Source organism: Podarcis vaucheri (genome assembly GCF_965113315.1).
Source record: "Podarcis vaucheri genome assembly, chromosome: 3".
NCBI classification, from domain to species: Eukaryota; Metazoa; Chordata; class Lepidosauria; order Squamata; family Lacertidae; genus Podarcis; species Podarcis vaucheri.
This window is the reverse complement of record NC_138761.1, coordinates 84,374,518-84,396,234: the sequence shown is the minus strand read 5'-3', so window position 1 is coordinate 84,396,234 and position 21,717 is coordinate 84,374,518. Positions and strand designations below refer to the sequence as shown.

At 40.8% G+C, this 21,717-nt stretch overlaps 1 protein-coding gene across 1 annotated transcript in view; it reads right to left on the bottom strand.

Moving 5' to 3' along the window:
• IBTK (inhibitor of Bruton tyrosine kinase) overlaps positions 1–13,690 on the bottom strand; it is a 48,291-nt gene extending 34,601 nt beyond the window's left edge. The window contains exons 1-5 of the mRNA XM_082218495.1: positions 13,474–13,690; positions 4,247–4,913; positions 2,271–2,367; positions 1,384–1,508; positions 761–871 (exon numbers count right to left, since the gene is read on the bottom strand). Coding sequence (XP_082074621.1) covers positions 761–871; positions 1,384–1,508; positions 2,271–2,367; positions 4,247–4,570 — 657 coding nt within the window. The 5' untranslated portion in view covers positions 4,571–4,913; positions 13,474–13,690. The remainder of the gene's footprint in view (positions 1–760; positions 872–1,383; positions 1,509–2,270; positions 2,368–4,246; positions 4,914–13,473) is intronic.
• Positions 13,691–21,717: the final 8,027 nt, after the last annotated feature.

Genomic DNA, 21,717 nt, shown 5'->3' with positions numbered 1-21,717 from the left:
ATTCAAAATTTGTGGTCCCCACTAATCATGCTTCACACCCAACCACATGGTTCAACTGATGACAAGAGTTTGAATCCACTTAAAATCAAAGCCACTTAGGCTGGATCTAGACGCATCAAAGAAGTGTTTCAGTTAAACACGTTGTAAATTGAAACAGGGAAAACAGGAAGAGAAAAATGGGACTCCACAGCACCATCTGGTGACAAAATGTTATATCGCATATACAAGGTATAGAAACCGCTTTTTTTTTACCAATCTACACATATAAATCACTTTTCTTTACCAATCTAGCTGAGTCCTAAGTCACTCATGGTTAAACTCAAAACCAACACAACCCTCTTAACCAAGGGTTCAGGAGAATTTAGTTTATTTCTTGTGAAATTAAAACAATATGGTATCCTCGAGCATTGTTCCCATTTAGTTTAAATATGGCATAATTTAGAGGGTACTCAGTTGAAAATGTATAAGCGATATGATTTTCAGCAACATAGAACTCTGCAGAAGATCTGCACATGGAACAATTTGCATAGACAATGATGCTTTTAGCTCTCTTGTTAAAGCAGCAGCTGCATGCTGCACTAAAGTAGCAGCTACTTCTGACAGTGTGTCAAAAGCAGTTTTTGAAGCACTGCAGGGGAGTTACTTAAAATAAATAAAAAATTTAAAACCCTGTGTATGTACAAAAGATGGCTCAGTGGGCCAAATACAATATTTGAAACTAGTTTCCTTTTTCATAACCTAATAATTTGTTTTAAAATACCAAGCAAGTCTGTTCATCACCATGACCCAAGCGTCCTCCTTGACCATGTCCGCATGTGTATACTTGTCCTTTTTGGGAAAGAAACACCGAGTGAAATTTACAGAGCACCACCTAAAGGAGAGAGAGGGAAAGGTCCTTAATGATGTTATTTGAGCTGCATCATGAATTAACATTACTTATTATCATCACCATGAAGTAATATATAACTAACAAAAGGAGCAGAGAAAATTCCAATAACTAAACCAGATTTTCTTCGGAAAAGGAAATGCTGAAATGCGTGTACTTACGCTAACAAACCAACTTATGAGAGTAGAGAAGGTGCTGAGGCTGCTTGCTTTCCCACCCACACCAGCTATTGAGATTTAATGCCAGGTGTATTGAGAGAGAGTGGAAGAACTGAAGCAGGGAATGGGCTGTTTCTGCTTTATAAGTCATAGAAAAAGAGGGGAAGAGGATGGAGGTCAGAAGTGAAGCAAAGACACATGATCAACTGGGATTCTGAGGTCTGAGACCTGGGACTAAGCCCTATATTTGCTTTGAAATAAATGCTTTGAAGTGGGGGACTTGAGGGAGTTTTCCATGCTAGTCCGGCATGTTTTGTTGCATATATATATATTAATTACCTGTTTAATATAAACACCATTCCTAGGAAAGAGATCCACCAGCTCAGGATGATGTTTACTCTGTTGACCACCATGTCCCAAAGTAAAATTTATATTGTTTCCCCAGGTGTAGACATCTGTGGGATCTAACACAAAATCATGACTTCCATTTGAATCCTCATTCACATATGCACACGATGCATTATTTTAAATGCACTTCTACTTTCTGATGAATGGATTCTTTCTAGATATCCTGCAAAACTAGATAAAAGGCCTAGAAAAACTCAAGACTATGAGTTTTTTTATTACAACAAAATTACATGCCTGAGCATTTACATAAAATAACATAATCCCAACATTCTCAAGATATACCATATTTTTTGCTCTATAAGACTCACTTTTCCCCTCCTAAAAAGTAAGGAGAAATGTGTGTGCATCTTATGGAGCGAATGCAGGCTGCACAGCTATCCCAGAAGCCAGAACAGCGAGAGGGATTGCTGCTTTCACTGCACAGCAATCCCTCTTGCTGTTCTGGCTTCTGAGATTCAGAATATTTTTTTCTTGTTTTTCTCCTCCAAAAACTAGGTGCGTCTTGTGGTCTGGTGCGTCTTATAGAGCGAAAAATACGGTATATGGAAGAGAACTAAGTCACTTAAGTACCAACAGGCGTGCATGTACACACACAATTTCAATAAATGTAGGTTCAACATGCTGTTTGAAGGTACGATTTAGGCCTCTCTGGATTCAGAGGAGAGGCAAACCCAGCATCCAACACCTAACATTGCACTGCACTTCATAAAACATACATTTTCTAATATATAGCTTTTTTCTGCATGTTCAAAACATATTTATTTCTTCATGTTCAAATTTGTATCAGTAAGCATAATGATCCTCTTATGGTGACATACCTGTATTCTTAAAAATGACATGGGCTGGTCTGTCCTTCATTACAAGATCCAAAGCAGACAAGCCTTCTTTATCCTGCATATACAAGTTGACACCATGCTGAGAGCAAAGGGAGGAGAGAAAGGGGAGAGGAAGTGAAAACTGATAATCCGGTTTCTTTTCTTATTTCATCCATCTTCTAATCTAAATTAGCTCATTCATATTTTTATAGGTGTCTGAAACCTCCAATAGACTCATAAACTGAAGCACCATCCTGCCAAGACACAGGTATTATTGGTGAACATTTTTATGTTTTGGTTGGGGGATAAGGGACTCCCTCCAAAGATCAGATTCATAGCCTGATGATGGAAGGGTGCTCCTTCTACCAGCTGAGGCACCTCTAGATATACCCCTCCCAGTTCTCCTTAGACAGGCCTAATGTGTTACAGTGGTACCTCGCAAGACGGAAAACTCACAAGACGAAAGGGTTTTGGGTTTTTTGAGTTGCTTTGCAAGACGATTTTCCCTATGGGCTTGCTTCGCAAGACGGAAACGTCTTGCAAGTTTGTTTCCTTTTTCTTAAAACCGTTAATACAGTTGCGACTTGACTTCGAGGAGCAACTCATAGCACGCGGTGTGGTAGCCTTTTTGAGGTTTTTGAAGACTTTGGTGATTTTTGAAGCTTTTCCAAAACTTTTCCGACACCGTGCTTCACAAGACGAAAAAACTCGCGGAACAAATTAATTTTGTCTTGCGAGGCACCACTGTATATGCTGTGAGCTGCCTTTGATGGGCTAACTTTATGTAGGCATTGGGCACATATCTTGTTGTGCTTAAAGGGGTCCACTGACACATGATCTGTGTCATTTTTTTCTCAAACTTGGGTCCATCATCCCTAGCTAGCAGGACTAGTAGACAGGGACGATGGGAGTTGTAGTCCAACAACAGCTGAGGAGGCAACTGATCTATGAGAAAGATCCTGCGAGAGGCAAGCAAAGGCCACCTCTGAACATGGCTCAGCTGAACGATCTGCTCCTCTCACAGGGCCTTCTACCATCAAGTGCTCTATGGGAAGGAGCATGATAATTAAGTGTTTATATGTATATATTTTTATTACATTGCATTAATGTATTTTCTTATTTGTAAGCTGCCTTGGAATTATTTGGATAGCTAGGTAGCTCAGCTGGTTAGAGCATGTATCATGAAAAGAGGGATATAAATAATTGTAACAAAAAAAGGAAGCAAGAACAATTCAAATTGGGGCTAGTTACATTTAAAGTTCTACACCAGCCTTGCCCGACCTGCTGCTCTTCAGATGCATTGTACTACAATTCCCATCAGTCCCAGGAGGCACAACTGTGTTGTAAACTGCAGTCCAAAACATTTGGAGGAGACCAGTTTAGAGAAGACTAACAAGGAGAACCTAGAACTGTTCTTCAGTTGAAAACAACTTCAAATGGATCAAAAAGAAAACAATGAGACAAACAGACAAAAACCTAGAGCAAACCTGAAGCCATCTGTAGCCCACCTTGCCTCCACCTTGCCTGCAATGGCAGGGAATGATATGTTTTGATATCAGACTCAAACAGTATACAGAAGGCTTCCTGTTAAGATTCCACCCCCCCCTACATATTATTCAACAGAACAATCTAGTTTGATTTTATTTGAACAAACCATGACAACCTGATAAAAAGATATGTGCAACTGAAAGAATGACCACATGGGATTTGGCAGAAGTGGGCGGTATTCCATCAGCGCAAGGATTTTCACTTGTGGTTACTTTCCTTGCTTCTCCCCACATGCCCTCCCCAGGAGAGAAAGAACGTTCTGTTGCACAAGAATAAATGCTTGCACTAACATAAAGTTCACCTGAGTACTACACTGGGGTCCATCCAACTGCTTATATACAGTACAGTCTGATTTTGCTCAGCGCTTGGTTCCTAAAGTCATGAGGCCAAATGCATATTCATAACGGCACAAAGAATTGCAAAATACCAACCTTCAGTAGCGACCACGCACAGTCTATATGACCATAGAAAATGCCACGGTGCAAAGCTGTCCATCCCGACTCCTTGTCTTTTGCCAACAAATCCACTCCGTTTGTTTCTATCAGCCAGTCTAGCACCCCTTTCTTGCCACAGGAAGAGGCAAGATGAAGGGCGTTCCTGCCAAAGATATCCTTGCTTGTTGCAGCATTGTAGCAGTGAGAAGTGAGGAAGGCCTTGATTTGGCCTTCACTCCCTTGAGTTATGACAGAAACGATATCCAAAGCATGCTGCAGTGATCGACACTTCAAAGTACAGTCAGGCATCAAAGAACTCATCTTACGCTTTACTGCACTACTCCACTGTACAAGAGAAACCCCTGTAAAACACACACAAGGGAACTCTGCTTTGTGCCCCTTCTTCACAAGAAAATCATGATTTTCAGGTACAGTCTTTATTCAGTTGCAGAAAGCTGCCATGGGAATTATTGTGCTGTTAAGGCTTGGCTTAAAAAAATAAATATTTTCATCGATATAAATTCAAGAGTTCATTTCTTTATCTACAAAATACCGTATTATAGTCAAGGAAGAAAAATTTCCAAAAGGCAATAAAGGTGTGAGGAGGGGGATTCCCCCTCCACACTGGCTAGTTCTTTCAGATATCCATAATTGCAAGGGAGATCTGCAAGAAGAGAAATGGGAGAAAAATGAGATTAGGAAATGTTCTGAATATCAGCAACTGTGTTTCAAGGATTTATTAATTGATTGATTGATTATTTTTTCCTGGCCTCCCTCTTAAAGGAGATGAGGGCAGCAAACAATGTATAAAACAAAAACAAAACAGCATCTTAAACAGTTCCAATACAGATGCAAATTGGGAATTTATGTGAAACTCCACTCCGCCCCCATCCCTCACTGGCAAAGAGAATACTATGTTAATTGTGCTAGAGCAAACAGACAATTTATATTATATGTGAATGCCACCCAGACATCACATTGACATTTTACGTTCAACTATGCCAGATACAGGAGGAAGCACAAAACATTTGGGTAGAAAACTGAAACTCTGAACTGGATTTCTAAGACCAGAAAGATGTGCCTTCTGTGTTCTGCAGACACTTCAGTTTTTACCATTACACCTACCCCTATCCCCCATCTCTTTGGGAACCCTCACTCTTCAAGCATTTTCTTGTACCACACAAGCAATAACTAAATCATACAGACACACAAGCTATGCCTGCTTCTTCTTCGTGAGCTCTCTACATGAGAGGTCTGGAGGGGGGCAACACAAGAACAGGACTTTTCTGTAGTGGCTTGCCATTTGTGGAATGCTCTCCCCAGAGAGGCTCACCTGGTTCCATCTTTATATATCTTTAGGCGCCAGACAAAAACTATCCTTTATAACCAGGCCTTTGGCCTTTAATTATCTGTGACAGTGACCTTTCAGAAGTGGGATGTTTTTAATGTATTTCTCTTTCCTCTTGGTTTGAAAGTATCAATGTGGGGCTCATTGTCTGTATTTGACTGTAAGTCGCTTTGGGTTGCCCTGAGCAAAATAAGGTGACTGACATAAAAAGATATGGAAATAAACAAGATTTAAACCACATGCTTCTATTCTATTTATACATACATTTAAGTATATTTAATCTTTGTCCCAGGTACTACATATTCACTAACTAATTTACTGACATATTATATGAACTTGCTTTTGGAGATATACTACATCCATACCTTGTTTGCATTTTTATATCCTCAAGTTAACTTTGTTCATCACTGCACTGTTCAAAATTTTCATAAATCACATGATGCTCAGGTAATATTAACTCTATCCCCCCCCTTCCAACTTTGGCTTTCAGACTTGAGCAACAAGTGACATACATATAACTGAACATACAACTGAACTTATAGAAAACAGAAAGTAAATCCATCTCAGCATCTTATGCTTTGATAAAGTATCTCACTCTATGACTCCTAAGTCTCAATAATGTTTAATTTGTTTCAAAAAAGATACTGTAGAGCTGGAGCAAGTTCATAAATGGACAACTAAAATGATCAAGGGGTGAAACAAGTTCCCTATGATGCAAAGTTACAACATTTGGGGATTCTTAATTGAAAAAAGAAGCAAATAAGGAGGAGCATGATAGAAAGGCAAATATGATGCACAGTATGGAGAAAACAGATAGGGAGTTTTAACTTCCTCTCTCATTATTAGAATTCAAGGATATCCAATGAAGGTGAATGTTGAGTGATTTAGGGCAGACAAAACAAAGTACCAAGGAAGCTGCCTTATACCTAATCAGACCACTGGTCCATCAGCGGCTCTCCAGGGTTTCAGACAGAGGTCTCTCTCAGCCCTACCTAGGGATGCTGAGGACTGAACTTGGGACCTTCTGTATGCAAAGCAGATGCTCTAATACTGAGCTATGGCTCTTCCTTCAAGTACTTCTTCACACAGTGCTAGCTAAACACCCACAAGATATAGTCATGGACACCAATGTGGACGGATTCAGAAGAACAGACAAATTCAGAATGGCTACTAGCCATGATGGCTATGTTCTGCCCCCACTGTTGGAGGCAGTATCCCTCTGAATACCAGTTTTCATGTAGAAGAGACAAAAATTCAAATGCTGAATTAAAATTGAGTGACCAAAACTGCAAAGCAACCAGGAGGCTATTGCCAGACATGTAACAGAAATAGACTCTAACTAGGGACTTTTCTTACTTGCTCATTACCAGCAGTTGTGGCTTGGTGCCTGATGCAACTCATCATCATATTTGTTTCAAGTTTTATATGGTCTCTGACTTGCCCTGCCTCATATTTCACACACTTGTGTCCATTTTTAAATATGACACCAGCATGTAAACACACACACGCACACACACAGAGAGAGAGAGAGAGAGAGAGAGAGAGTGTACCCATATGGGATTTCATGCAATTGGTGTTCTATTTAAACTAAGGTGCCTATGCACATATAGACACCTACAAACAGGTTTAAATGTGACACTAAGTACATAAACCTCACACGGGTAATGTTTTCTTTATGCTTCTTTATATGCCTGGCCTCATGTTTAATCAGGCAAAAAGGACTTGGGCTACAACCTGTTCTTTTTCATTTTTGAAGTGATATGTGTGCTTGCTGATTGCATTTCACAAGAACCTGCCTTCACTACTTTTTAATGTTAAAGTGTACTTGCAAATGAAGTTGCTTTGTGCATCTGTCTGTGAGACACCTGTACCCCCACACCCTGTTAGCCACTACACTAGCCAGCTCTCAAATTATGTAGGCATGTTGTTGGCATCCATCTGTCTTGAGGGACAATGGAAGAGCGCAGCAACGGGGGTAAATTCAAAGAGAGTTACAGTGCCTACTGTTGCTGTAGAGACCAATATGGGAGAGAGATGTTTTATTGCAGCTGGAGCAGATGAAGGTGTCCAGTTTCACTGTTACAGATGCACCATGGCATTTTTTTTTCTCTGCTCTTCTCCCTGTGGCCATGTAGGCTTATATGTATTTATTTATAAAATTATAAACCACTTGATTTAAAAAAAAAAACATGGGCAATGTAGAAATAACATTATATATAAGCACAGCTAACATAAATTTTGGTAATTTTCACTACAAACTCTCAAACTTCATAATTAGTGTTGATTTGGAAATATTTCACCCCATCAACTATGATATTTTCAAAGAACCACTGAGTCTTATCATCCTATTAGAGGAAAAGGGCAGAATATCAAATATTGGTTATATAACCATCAAATACTTGAAGTGGAACCAAACTATCAAATGCCAAAGACAGCCTGTCAATTTGCAATGAATTATATTGCATATTAATAATTCACACACACTCTGTAACATCTGCAGCACTAAGATTTATAATGGCAAGCATATTTTATCACTTATTTCAATGGCTGTCAAGTTAAAACTTAAATGCCTCCCTTTCAAAACTATACTTCTCAACTGGGAAGGGCAGTTTGAAGGGACAAAACATACAGCTAATGTATTGTAACTGCCAAACTCCACAATCCAAAAGTGGGTTAGCAGCACTTACTTAACTTGTTGAGTTGACAGTAAAGGGCACAGAGGGAACAAACTGGAAGGCAGGACAACATTAGTCAGAGTACTATTTAGGAACTTGCTATAAAAAAGAAAACTGCTGACATCATGAAGCATTTTTGACTCAGCAGTTCTCTCTTATCTGTTGCTTCACAGGTTGTGTAATAGTGATAGACAAATTCAACATGCAAATGTTGGCTCACATATCTGTTTCACTGTAAGCCAGCCTGCATTCCTTGCCAATGAAGTGGGCAATAGGTTATTATTTAACAGTAATATATCCACCTGTCATGGAAATGAGCACAAAACTAAAAATCTCTAGGTAAGACACATCAAAAAGAAATCTTAATACAAAGCAGAATTCAAGGGATCATGAACATTAAAACGAAAATGACTATCCAAGCAGATCAGGTCATGGGGGGAAATGCATGCATTTACTGGAAAGTTATGATTCATCTCAAATATGATCAACACCAGATGCTTCCAAAAGGTAGGAAGGTGTGCATCTAATAATTTAAAGAAATACAGGTAATCTCCTACATTGCTTTTCGACTACTATCTACAAATATCTTTTTACTATGGTGTTACAGCAAAGGCAATCAAATAGTGTTACAAAGTAAGTAAATTTCATGTTTTGTAAGCAAACAAATAATATTTGCAAAATATTTTTAAAATCACACAGATGTTGACCTAAATTATGTTGTCACTACAAGGTTCACATTGCAGCCAATCAGGAAATGCTTCTTTTATGACTAAACATGTAATCAATAGCAACAAGTTTTCATTTAGAATCAAACAGTTAAAAGGCTCATTGTACACAAAATTACAGTATAAAAAGGTAAAGGGACCCCTGACCATTAGGTCCAGTCGTGATCGATTCTGGGGTTGCGAAGCTCATCTCGCTTTATTGGCCGAGGGAGCCAGCATTTGTCCGCAGACAGCTTTCGGGTCATGTGGCCAGCATGACTAAGCTGCTTCTGGCGAACCAGAGCAGCGCACGGAAATAGTGAAGCCCAAATTACATTTTTGCTACCACACTAGTAAAAGCAACCAAGAATACCAGAAAACCTGTCTTGTAGAATCACTTACACTAACACAAGCTCTTAAAACCAGTGTGCCTTACTACCAAAGAAGCCATTTGCTCTGTAGGCATTTTTTTGCAAAGCACTTATTTTTCTGCTTGTGCCGTGCAGTGGCCCAAATGTAGCACCTATATTTATGATTGACAGACACCTATTTCACAGCAAGGACTTTGTGTAACCTCTTGATTTTTAAAAACTGTATGATTTTAAGAAGCTAGTTCTAAGTCATTCCTTGTGCAGCAGAACAGGTCTGGGGACTGGTCTCAGGGGAACCTCGAGCCCTTGTTCTTGGGCAAAATCACTCCAAAGACTGTTTCAGAAGAGAAACTGGAAAGGAAGCATGGGAGTGGTCTTGTGTAACCCCGGGTCCCTACTGCCCACTAGTGGGCGTTGTCAACCTGGTCCCTACTGCCCACTAGTGGGCGTTTCAGGATTCTAGGTGGGCGGTAGGGGGTTCTAAGGCACAAGCTGAACCTCCTTCCATTGAGCACTGGTGGGCAGTAAGGAAATTTGACCATCAAGAAAGATGCATTAGTGGGTGGTAGGTATAAAAAGGTTGACTACCTCTGGTCTAACCAATGCTGATGTAAAGTTGCACCAACAAAGGTTAAAGAGAATTTAAAGGGGCAAGCAAAGCAATCTCTGAACTGTAATAGTTATAGCAGGTAACGGTATCAGGTAGCTCATTTACTTGTACAGGTATTTGTTCTATTATTGCAATCACAGGAAGTACAAAACAGAACTACAAAACTTATTGGCAAAGGAAACAGATCAGGCAATTTAAAGCTACAAATAAAAAAAACCAATTCAAATTTCCCCATGAACAAACAGACATATTAACTGGTTTCAAACAGTTGGGGAAGTTATACATGACCATCTTGCTGCTCACATCAATACATTGGCTGAAGCATCCTGCAGCAGCTCCACATCAAGTACATTGTTGTTGTTATTTAGTCGTTTAGTCGTGTCCAACTCTTTGTGACCCCATGGACCAGAGCACGCCAGGCATCAAGTGCATTACAATGATCTATTCTGGAAGTTGACAGAAGATGTATAAGTGAAGCCATACTACCCATGTTCAGAAAAGCCTGTCGTAATTGGTGCACCAACTGAAGCTGGACATAGGCACTCTTAGCCATTAAAGTCACTTGGGACACAAATGTCAATAATGTTCTAGGAACAACCTGCAAACTACAAACCTGCTCCTCCAAGGGGAGGTAATATGGTAATAGGAAAAAAACAGGAGTGGCCAGTCATGCAAGAAAGACTAGAATCATTTATTTGTTCTAATGCCAAACAACAGTATGCTATGTACCAGCCCCACAGTCCTTTCCACCCATTAAAGGAGAGAACCCAATTTAAAGTGTCAACAACCATGCAACACAACAATATAAGCAGACATTGGCACAGACTCTGCCCCCCCCCTGCCCCCACAACACCCAGATGTCCACAAACAACAGCAAGGGTACAGTGAGGAGACTGTGAACAAAGAAGTCTCTGATCAAACCCCAGGCCATTGCGGATCCCAGGAAGTCAAAAAGCAATACCAAATAGCTTCTATCAATGCAAGCTCTTGTCCTATAGCAGAAACACTCCAGAGGAAGAGATATGGTTCAGTAATAAAACACATGTTTGCATACAAAAGGTACCAGGTTCAATCCCTGGTATCTCCAGGTAGGACCGAGAGAGGCTGCCATTTGAAAACCTGTAAAGTTGCTGCCAGTCAGTGTGGGCAATTCTGAGCCAGAAAGACCTATGGTTTCACTCAGTATAGGGCAGCATCCTATGTTTCCTTAAGGCTGAATTGTCAGTAGTTATTAGTGCACTTGCTTATATGGCTTATGTTATGCTTCCTTCAGATTGTTTGCTCAGTTGAGTTGCCAACTTGGAAGAAGTAGAATCTTGGATTGGACATGCTTACAATATTAAATTCTCTACTCCTTTCTTCTCATGCTTTTAGGCTTTTGACTAGGGAATAATCAAGTAGCTAAGGTTTTGCCTTTAGTCCTTTGAATATTCAAGTTCAATAAAAAGGAAACTTCCAAAAATCAGCACAATGTCTTCATTCCCAAGGAGTTATTTTTAAATCACTGCTCTGAAACCACCACTACAGCTGAGCTGCTACTCTCAAGACATTCTGAATTACAATTATCATCATTTCTACTGGCTAAACTGGCAGGAACTGAGAGATGGAGTCCACCATGCATGAAGTGCACAAGGTTTGGGGGAAGGCCATTGTAAGGAGCAGTTGAAAATGGCTCAAGAGGAAATAGACAAGGTGTGAAGGGGGATACAGAAAAACGCTGGTTTGATGTCATTATCTCCAAATTTGCATTTAATCACTACCACCCCCATCACTACTTGGGCAAGGTGATAGATAAGGTGTTAGTGGGATACATGCTTAGATGAAACAGTATATCTAGACCTGTGGTTCCCAACGTGGGGCACACACCCCACAGGGGGGCAATTTGATTTTTAAGGGGGACAATTTGAGAATGAATTATTAACAGTTAATGGCCTTTTAGGCTTCCTCCACGTGAATAGGAGTTCACTTTTTGAATAAGAATTATATGTCATGGGGGGCAGGGAATCAGGATTTTAGAGATGCTTAGGTGAGGCATGGCCAAAAAAGGGTTGGGAACCACTGAACTAGACCCATTTAAATCTGCATTCAGTCCTGGTTTTGCAATCAAAACTGCCTTGGTCACCTGGTTAATGGCATTTGTTAGGGAAGTGGAGAACCCTATTGATATCAATACCCTGCTCTAGATGCAGTTGCACTCCCCCTGGAAGAGCAGGTTTGTAGTTTGCAGGTCGCTTCTAGAACCATTATTGACATTTGTGTCCCAAGTGACTTTAATGGCTAAGAGTGCTTATGTCCAGCTTCAGTTGGTGCACCAATTACAACAGGCTTTTCTGAACAGGGATAGTATGGCTTCAGGTATCCATTCTCCGTCAGCTTCCAGAATAGACCATTGTAATGTACTTGATGTGGACCTGCTGCAGGATGCTGCAGTCAATGTATTGATGTGAGCAGCAAGTTGGACATGTATAACTTTTATTCTCCAACTGATTGCAGGTCTAATTCAAGGTCCAATTTCATAAAAATTGATTATCAATGCAATATTAAAACAACAATACAAAATAAAACAATAAGATGTCATAATTCATTAACAGACTTGGGGCATCTTGTGAACATTTCAGAGTGATTGATGTACACAATCAAGATTTAGAGGTCTGAACTCTGCCTATACAACCAAGAATATTAGATTCCTTTTGCTCACTGTATTGTCAGTACTTTTCTTCCTAAGCTGTACATTCCATTAAATAGAGATGACCTGCTCTGCGACAGTGTTTGCAATAAGTTATCCTACAATCAAAGTAAGGAGAGCAAGGCGTTCCTGACCTAGACAGTGTAAACATTCAAGGGGAAGGTGTCCTCAGCATTATGTGTCAGAAATAAACCGTCATGCAAAACGGCCCTCAGCATGTTGCCCTTGGAACCAATGAAAGCAACACTGCCCAGTGGAGTTTTGCAGCGGAGTTCAAATTACAAGTCCTATTAGCAAAATGTTAAAGAACCACAGGGCACAGTAGTGGCCCTGAAAGTCAGTCCTGCAAACTAGGTGTAGAAGCATCCAGAAAATGTATTTCCATATACAAATTCTTCTGGGGGGAAGTGGAGAGAGAGAAAGACGAGGGACTCTTTTCCCCTATATAAAAATACAGCTGCCCAGCTTCAGTTTTCCTTAAGTGTGTGTGTGTCCCACCCCACACCTCCTTCCGAAGATTGCCATATTTTATTTTTCTGGCAGAGCTTCTGCAGTCTGGGGGGGAAACAACTGCATGGCGAGGAGAAATGCAATCGGTGCAGCTCTTCCGTTCAACGCCTGCCCATCCTGGAACCGTCTGCACCTGTGGAATTCCTGCCTGCCATGCAGCTGCTAGAAGACCCCAGGCCACTGCCTGGGCGAAGGTCGGAGGTGGGGAGGTGGGAGACGAGGTCGGAACGTTATTTCATGCCTGCCTTCCCTCCCGCCGCCGCCCTCTCCCCCCCCCCCAAGCAGTCTCCCCCCCCCCTGCGCAGCACCTCCCCCCTCACCAGTCGCTAGATGAATGGGCTGGGACGGTCGCAAGAGGACACGCGCTGGGGGCCGCGCAAGCTCATCCTCAGTGTCTCCGAAGGGCTCCGGGCCGAGCCAGGGCGACTGACGGCGGAGGGGAGAGAGCGGAGCCCAAGGCAGCAGCCAGGGAAGGAATCGGCCACGGCTGCAAACCCCTCACAGGAGGAGACGGAACAGGGCAGGTTGAGGACAGCGGAGCAAAGGAGCGCGCGATTGGGCGAAGCGCTGAGTATCGCGAGCGCCTATTGGCCGGCGTGAGCCAACGCTCCGGCTGGCTCTCTGGAGCCAGAAGCTGTAAGGGGCTGACGCGCAATAGGCCCTCTCCGGGCAGGAGGGAGGGCGAAGAGCCCCCCACCCCAGAAGGGGAAGGGCTGAGGGACGGCTTCCCCCGCCTAGTCACCGCCGCCGCAACCGTTCGGGTTGCCAGCGAAGCGTGCGGCGGCTGTTTCCCCCGAAGCCAAGCCCCTTTAAATAGCTTTAAACTGCCCCGGGCGAAGCAGCAGTTCGGAGAGAGCGCAACCCTGTGCGTGTTTGCTCAGGTGCGGGGTTCTGTCAAAAGGGGAACCACTTTCGCCGTTTGATGCAAAGCCGCCCCTTCTTGTTTCAATGGGTGTCGCCTCAGGAAAACTGCGCACCGCGACCCCTCCTGTCTTATGTCCCCTTCAGTAGTAAGACACACACACACCCGGGTTCAGATCAAGGTGCAGAGAGAGGATTGCAAACTTCCACTAGCTCGAAGGAAACCAGGAAGGCTAACCTTAGGAACTATAAGCTCTCTGCTAATTTTAACCGGACTTCTTTGGTGACCTTCTTGGGAGGGGACATGACTCATGCAAAATGCGGGCTGCATTTGTAGAAGGAAATCGTTGGTGGCACATAGCGACCACACCCTCAAGCTTTTGGTGTTGAGCCCCTGCAAGAGCTTTTGGAAAGGCTGACAAAAGAATTAGTAGATGGGGAGTGTTTCTGAGGTCAGAATTAGTACTGGGGTGTAGGAGAACAGACTGAAAATAGATCTGAAAAATGAAGCATCTGTATAGCATTGCATCAGAGGAGCTTTTCCAATGGCTTTAAAAGGCCTGTTTCAGCTATTTCGGTAATCTTTGTTCAAGGTTAAATATATATATAGTACAATAGATATCAAGCCATGGCGAAAACCACTGGGGTGATAATTATTTTTGTTTTTATATACTGAAAGACATGCACAGAGCAACTCGGTTCATGCCATAGACCACATTACTGGCAAACAGAAGTGCATTTTAGGTTAATGCACAACTGGAAGAATCCCTCAGGTCCTCATTGCTTGATGACTTTGCAGGCGAATGTGTGAACGGATTCATCTTACTCAGCTTATCTTTTCAGCAGTGCCAGTTGATGTGATATTAAAATCAAAGCTACAGTATAGTGGCAAACTTGGTTCAGTCCCATGCATGTACCTCACTTCCTTCAATAAAGCCTATTAATTTTGGCCAATGCTGTTGATTAAAGCTAAATCAATCTAGATTTGTTTATGTTAATAGAAAAGGGCAGGTTTGATGTCTTGTTTTCCTAAGTAAATAAATACTGTTCATTTTGTTGTTCAAATTTCATACCTGTCAGTGACGGTATCTGCCACACCTGCATATATGATCATTCAAGCCTCCAGCATTTTTATTATTTTTAATTTCTAATTCCCTGTCATCTTTTGGATCAGAAGAGGCCCAGCCTCCAGCCAAGAAATCCCACTGTTGTTTATGTTTAAAAATGGGGTTAATCAGAGTTTTCAAGGCCAATAAGGTAAGGAAGGATATTCACAGATGCTCAAGCAATTGGTAAGGGAAAATTCTTTTTTTTTTTCCCACTAGATGTCACTATTGAGATATAGGTCCTCAAATTCACCGTTAATGAAACACACCAGTGTGTTTGGAATTGTTAAAAATGCTTATTAAAAGTACCTGTTTTCCACTTTTTGGTGCAGAACTAAAGTTAGATGCTATAGCAAAAAAAAAAGTGAAATACAGTAATAAATTTATGAACACATTTAATTTGCCATTCCAGCATATATTGAAAAAAGTGGCCTTTCCTGTTAGCACCATACTCATGCTAACGTTTCAATGTTTGCCACTTAACCACTTCTCTGCAACCATACTTGCTGAGTAAGCTTGAAAGGATGAAAGCATCTCAATTTCCCCTGTCACAAAATATTAGAGATTGAGGGTTGGGTAATGTGATATATCCACACAATAGAAGCATTAGCTTGAGAAAAGATCTTCTGAATCCTACACAATAGATTAATAACTGCGCAGAAATTGCATGAAGACATCCTGAAGGAGTTGCCTTCAGTTGTGCAATTCTTTATCTCCTTGATAAAGATGTTGGATGTCAAGGAGATAAAGAATTACACAACTGAAGGCAACCCTGTATCAAAAGGTTTGTAATGCTCTATGTTTTCAGTATGCTATAAGCTGCCCAGTGGGAAGGGGAATAAAGAAAATCATTATCATCTTAACAGGAATATGGAGAGGTCTGGGAGAGTGGGAATTACTTTTGTTAATTCAGGGATCCAATTAACACTAGTGCATACTATATCAATATCTGGCCAACATGACAACAATAATTGGCCCAGTGAGATGGAATGAATTATGACCGGCAATAAAAACCACAGACTCAGAATTGTAACTGAAATGAATCAGTCATTTTACTGGTGTAAAATGCTTTGAGACAATAATGATATTAGTATCCTCACTGATGACTTTCAAGTTTTGCTCGGATATCTTTTTATGCTGACAGACCAATGCAGTTGTCCAAACTTTCTTGATCAGCCGGTCATTTTAATTATTATTTTAATTTGTTGTAGTCTATATGTTTTATTGTATATACTGTTATATACTGCCTTGATATTTTATTTAAGTTGGCAGCAAGCAAATATCATAATAGATAAATATGACATCTGCATGAAATAAAGCAACTTAAAACAATATAGTAGAAAATAATATATGTATGGTTTAATAATAAGAGTAAATCATGGTAATGTCATTAGTTTAAAAATTGCAATTGTATTAACAAAGCAATCAAAGTCACTAACATTGTTAAAATAGTCTCCTAACACCCTTCAGCCCATCTAGTTGTGAAATAGAAGTTATAAATTCACAAGCATATCTGCAGGTTGGAATAAAGTTCAGAGTTACCAGTCGGGGGCAGTACATATTGTGCTCTTTGCCTAAGCAGAACAGAGCTGACTAGGCAGCAGGTTGCAGGAAGGAGTGTGAGGAGACAGAAAATTATTCTCTATACACTTTATATTGATCAGGAACTGAACCAGGACATGGACTTTCCCATCTTTAGCATTAATGCCATTCTTAATGTGGCCCTAAGACTATGAATTACCAAAATCAAGCAGGAATGAGACTTATGTAACAGGGACCCTTGCTTGATCAGCAGTTCTTCACACAAGGCAACTGACACACAGCAGCACTGATTTTCCAAAACATGCCATGGTTTCTCCTTTGTTTTGGTTTCATGGCTATTGCCTTCTTCAGGTAGATAAGATCTCATAATGCTGACAACCTTGGGTCACCTTCCAATCATATCATCCTGAAGGATGCCAAGGTCTCACGTGACCAGCAGTGAAGTTGACTAAGCAGCACAAAAGTGACAGAGTGTTACACATGCCATCTATTTCATGGCTGCTGTACCGTGTGCTTGAGGTTCGCTGTAGTTTCTGATTCTAGAGGCCTAGCAAGGTCCATTTTAACAACTTTCAACTGCATATGTTTAGGACCCAGCTGTAACAAGATACATAGTGATCTTCCTGACCCTTTTGGCATAGTGTGTATGCTCATCTTTCTAATTACTCCTTGCTGAACATCTGCCTAGGAATGTTGTTTAGTCTTGAATAATTTTCCATCACCTCTCTGCACCACTCATATTTCACCTGTGCTCAGCTGTGTTGTGCCCCTAGCTGTACAGATGGATTCGGACTGATTTAGGGAAGCCCCGGGACATAACATGATCCTGGGTGATCATACCATCAAACAGTGTCATTCATTTAAGTACATGGGGCTTAATTTTTGCAAAAATGCTTTTATGGCACATTCATTTTTAGGCAATTAAAATTTAGTTTTCGATCACCCACTGTGGCGGATGACCCTTGCTCCGAAAAGCGTGGTCAAAATCAAAGGGTTCAGGAACTCAGACAGGACCAAATTTCATGAAATCATACACAAACTTTACTAAAACTAAACTCTACAGGAGAGAAAAGCTCCAAATAATTACACAGATTAAAATAGCTTGGAAGGTAAGAAAACAACAAACACTAACTTATCCAGCTAACATAAATGCTTACACTTAAATCTCAGTAGGCTGAGCAACAGAACAAGATGCTGTCAAAAGCCCAAAGAGACGCTAACCTCGGCTTTGCTGGCTCCCACCAATCCAGGTTTTATGGGCACTTAGACCATGGGTGTTCACCTCCTCCACCCAATTATCTTGTGACACGGGCCTTGAAGCCTTAACGGGAGACAGCTGCATGTAAGCTCTTTACTTCTGAGGTTCTAAGACATTCCCATAAACCAGTCTTAAATGGGTGACATCACCACACCCGCATGAGGTTGCTATCAAGTAATAAAAGTATGCATAAATATCAGGATTACTGTATTAAGATGAAATCTGACTATAAAAAGGCTGCTTACCTGTGAGAATTTTAATCCTGCCCCTCCCTGTTAAACGTATTCACTCAGCTTCAACTTTATGCCCACAGAAATAACTGACCGCTAAATGCTTTTAATAAGCTAACAAATAACCATCTTCGTATATGCAGATCAGGCAAGATAAAAACAAAACAAAACATTGTGGTATTGCCTTTTGTACATCTCACGTAAGGATAGAGTCTTCTATTCATTTCAGAATTTTCTAGGTGGTCAATCAGATGACTTCATTAAATTAAATGGCTGCTGGTCAGTATAGGCAAGTCTGTTACCAACAGGGAACTATTATTTGTTCTAGCAGTAAGTTACAGACTAATTGTTTTGATCTGAAACTGCCAAGGGGATTTATTATTGTTTAAATGGTTTGGGGAAAATCTGCAGTTTTAAGTTTTTAACAAATTGTATTTGTGAAAAAGTATCTGCTGAACAAACGTCTTTGATTATCTTGTTTCTGAGAGTTACATTGTAATAGCAAGTGACTACAAACAATAATGTCATGGGAGTTGACCTATGTCACTCTCTAATTTTGTCCCCAGGTAGAGAATTTATTGAATAAAAACACAGACAATATTCAAGCAAGAACAATACTCTTTTTTAAATTTGACTTTACTGCAGTAAAGGTCAGTCCCATAAAGTAATGGGAACCGTAATGATCACAGGTTTTACACAGCTTTTATACTTCGTCACATACATCTGCCATATGGGGATAATAATAGTATATACAAGGAGGGACTGTTGTGTGAAAAACTGAGATAGCATGAAACACTGTACATATACTCTAAAGTGGTATATAATTGCTTAATATTGGTATTATTACTAACACTCATTCCCAGCTGAGAATTACTGTGTGTGTATTTGCATACCATACAAAGAGAGAAACAAACTTTGTCATCAGTATAACAATACTGTGAAACACTTATGTGATTCAAGATTATGGGTTGATTCCTTTAATCACCTAGATCAACATTTGTACATATAGGTAGGTATGTCATCACATTATCTAGAGCAGATCGAAGCTGGAATAATGGTTTGAATAACTAGATGCCAGTATAAGATGATGATGATTTTAACAGAGCCAGTGTTAAAGCTTTAATTACCAATACTTCAGAGGAATCTGGGGGGAAATGCTTCTGATTTATGATTGCCATCATTCAGTCCTCTGTGATTTCTTGAGCTCTCCAGTCCACAGAATAAAAGGCAAAAACCTCCCACTCTTACAAGGTTCCCCAGATGCAAGTAGAATATGTCATGCATTAAAGTATTTTCTTCATTTCAGTGAAATGTTCTTTTATCAATTACTTTAATTCCTTGCCTCTACCTCATTTGCCCAATGAAAAAGATTTTTCAGCAAGAGCATTTAATCTCATTTCCCGGAGTGTTTGGGGCATAGGAGGTAGCTGCAGTAGAAAGGGGTTTTAGAAAAATCCCTTTGGCACTTTTGCACAGGTAAGCCAAGAAGCAAGGCCATTCAGAATTAAGGAATCGGCAGAACTAAATTCAGGAGGTCAGCTCGTTAGCAACGCTGCTTCAGCACATGGAACAACAGGCTGCCGTTAGAGATGGAGCTTTAAAAAAATGGCTTAATTAGTGTGGGCATGATAAATGGTCTTTGCAAACATGCTATATTTAAAAAGAGCAAAGAATGCAAACCCATATGTGGAGGTAATGAGCCACAGACAGCCCTTCTCTCCCACCTACAGTGGCCCCTTGCATTTTGGTACCAATGCATATAGATTCTTAGTTTACCCTTGGAGCCATTATTTAGAGGTAGAGCGCAGGCTTTGCATGCAAAAAGCCTGACGTTTGATCCCTAGCGTCTCTAGGTAGGTCTGAGAAAACACTCAGATTTGAAACCCCAAAGAGCAGAGCCGCTGCCTTTCAGTGTATTTAATACTGAACTACATGAACCAATTTTGTCAGGAGAAGGTTTGGACCTTAGTGTCTGCTGTGGGGTGCTTGTACCTTTCATTAAAGTAGCTCAGGAAAGAGATGCTTTTCCAATTTCTTTTCTATCATGATGGTTGTGCTGGTCTATTTGGTCCCAAAGTGGCACCACATTGTTCTGAGTCACTCCTGATGGCATGAGACTGTTGAAAAAAATTAAGCTCCAAATAGTTTTAATAATAATAATAATAATAATAATAATAATAATAATAATAATAATAATGTGTAGTATTGCCAACTTGTAGTTCCAAGTTCTAAAAGATCTGTATTATTGTACAGTCGTACCTTGGTTTTCGAACAGCTTAGTTCTCGAACGTTTTGGCTCCCAAACACCGCAAACCTGGAAATGAGTGTTCCGGTTTGCGAACTATTTTTGGAAGCTGAATGTCCGACGCGGCTTCTGCGGCTTCCTTGGTTTCTGAACGTTTTGGAAGTCGAGCAGACTTCCGGAACGGACTCCGTTTGAGAACCAAGGTACGACTGTACTTTTATTCTTGTATTGTTCTTTTTATCTATCTTTTGTTTTTGATAGCAAACCAATGTGAATGGGCATTTGCCTAGAAAAGCAGCCTAAGAACATTAAAAATTTTGTTTACTTATTTATTTTAACCAGATTTATATAGCACTTAATCCATAAAACAATACAAAATGTACACAATACTGCTAAAATCAAACATTTAAAATGGATGAACATAAACCTTCTCAAAATGAACATACTGAAATTACATACATTATATTACAAATAATATATAATAGTCAGAGTTCATTTATTCCACCTCTGAAAAGTGGCCTGTATGCATTTAAATTAGCAGGTGTAAATTTGCATTGCAGGCCTGTGGCCCTGAGTCCTTTAAGGAATGTCCCTGCATATAAGGATATCATAGAGAAAAGTTGAGGTGGGTAAAAAAAACTGCCCTACCAAAAACTCTCTTACCGTCCACATTGCAGTAAAGGAAATTATGGAGCATATTCTGTCTGTGATTCAGCTTATGGAGAGTGTGCCAGCGGCCACAGTCCTTATTGCTGGCCCTCTGATGGAGTACATCACTTTTGGAGGTCACAAAATGTCAATCTGAGTAGTTACACTATCAGAAAACTTCCATTTCTGTTATACTCAGTAAAAGACAGCATAAAAAAGGTAAAGGTACCCCTGCCCGAACGGGCCAGTCTTGACAGACTCTGGGGTTTGTGCGCCCATCTCACATCTATTGGCCGGGGGCCAGCGCTGTCCGCAGACACTTCCGGGTCACGTGGCCAGCGTGACAACGCTGCTCTGGCGAGCCAGAGCCGCACACGGAACGCCGATTACCTTCCCGCTGGTAAGCGGTACCTATTTATCTACTTGCCCCCGGGGGTGCTTTCGAACTGCTAGGTGGGCAGGCGCTGGGACCGAGCAGCGGGAGCGCACCCCGCCGCGGGGATGACAGCATACAGAGGTTTAAAAGTTCACTCATTTAAAATAAATTAAAAAGCATAGACCTGCTTGTTCCCCGCAGTCATGCCTTATAAGAGAGAAAGAAATAAGAAGGAAAAATGAGAGAGACCTCACAAATAAATCGTAATTGCAGGCTTTATGTTAGAAATAGACAGGCC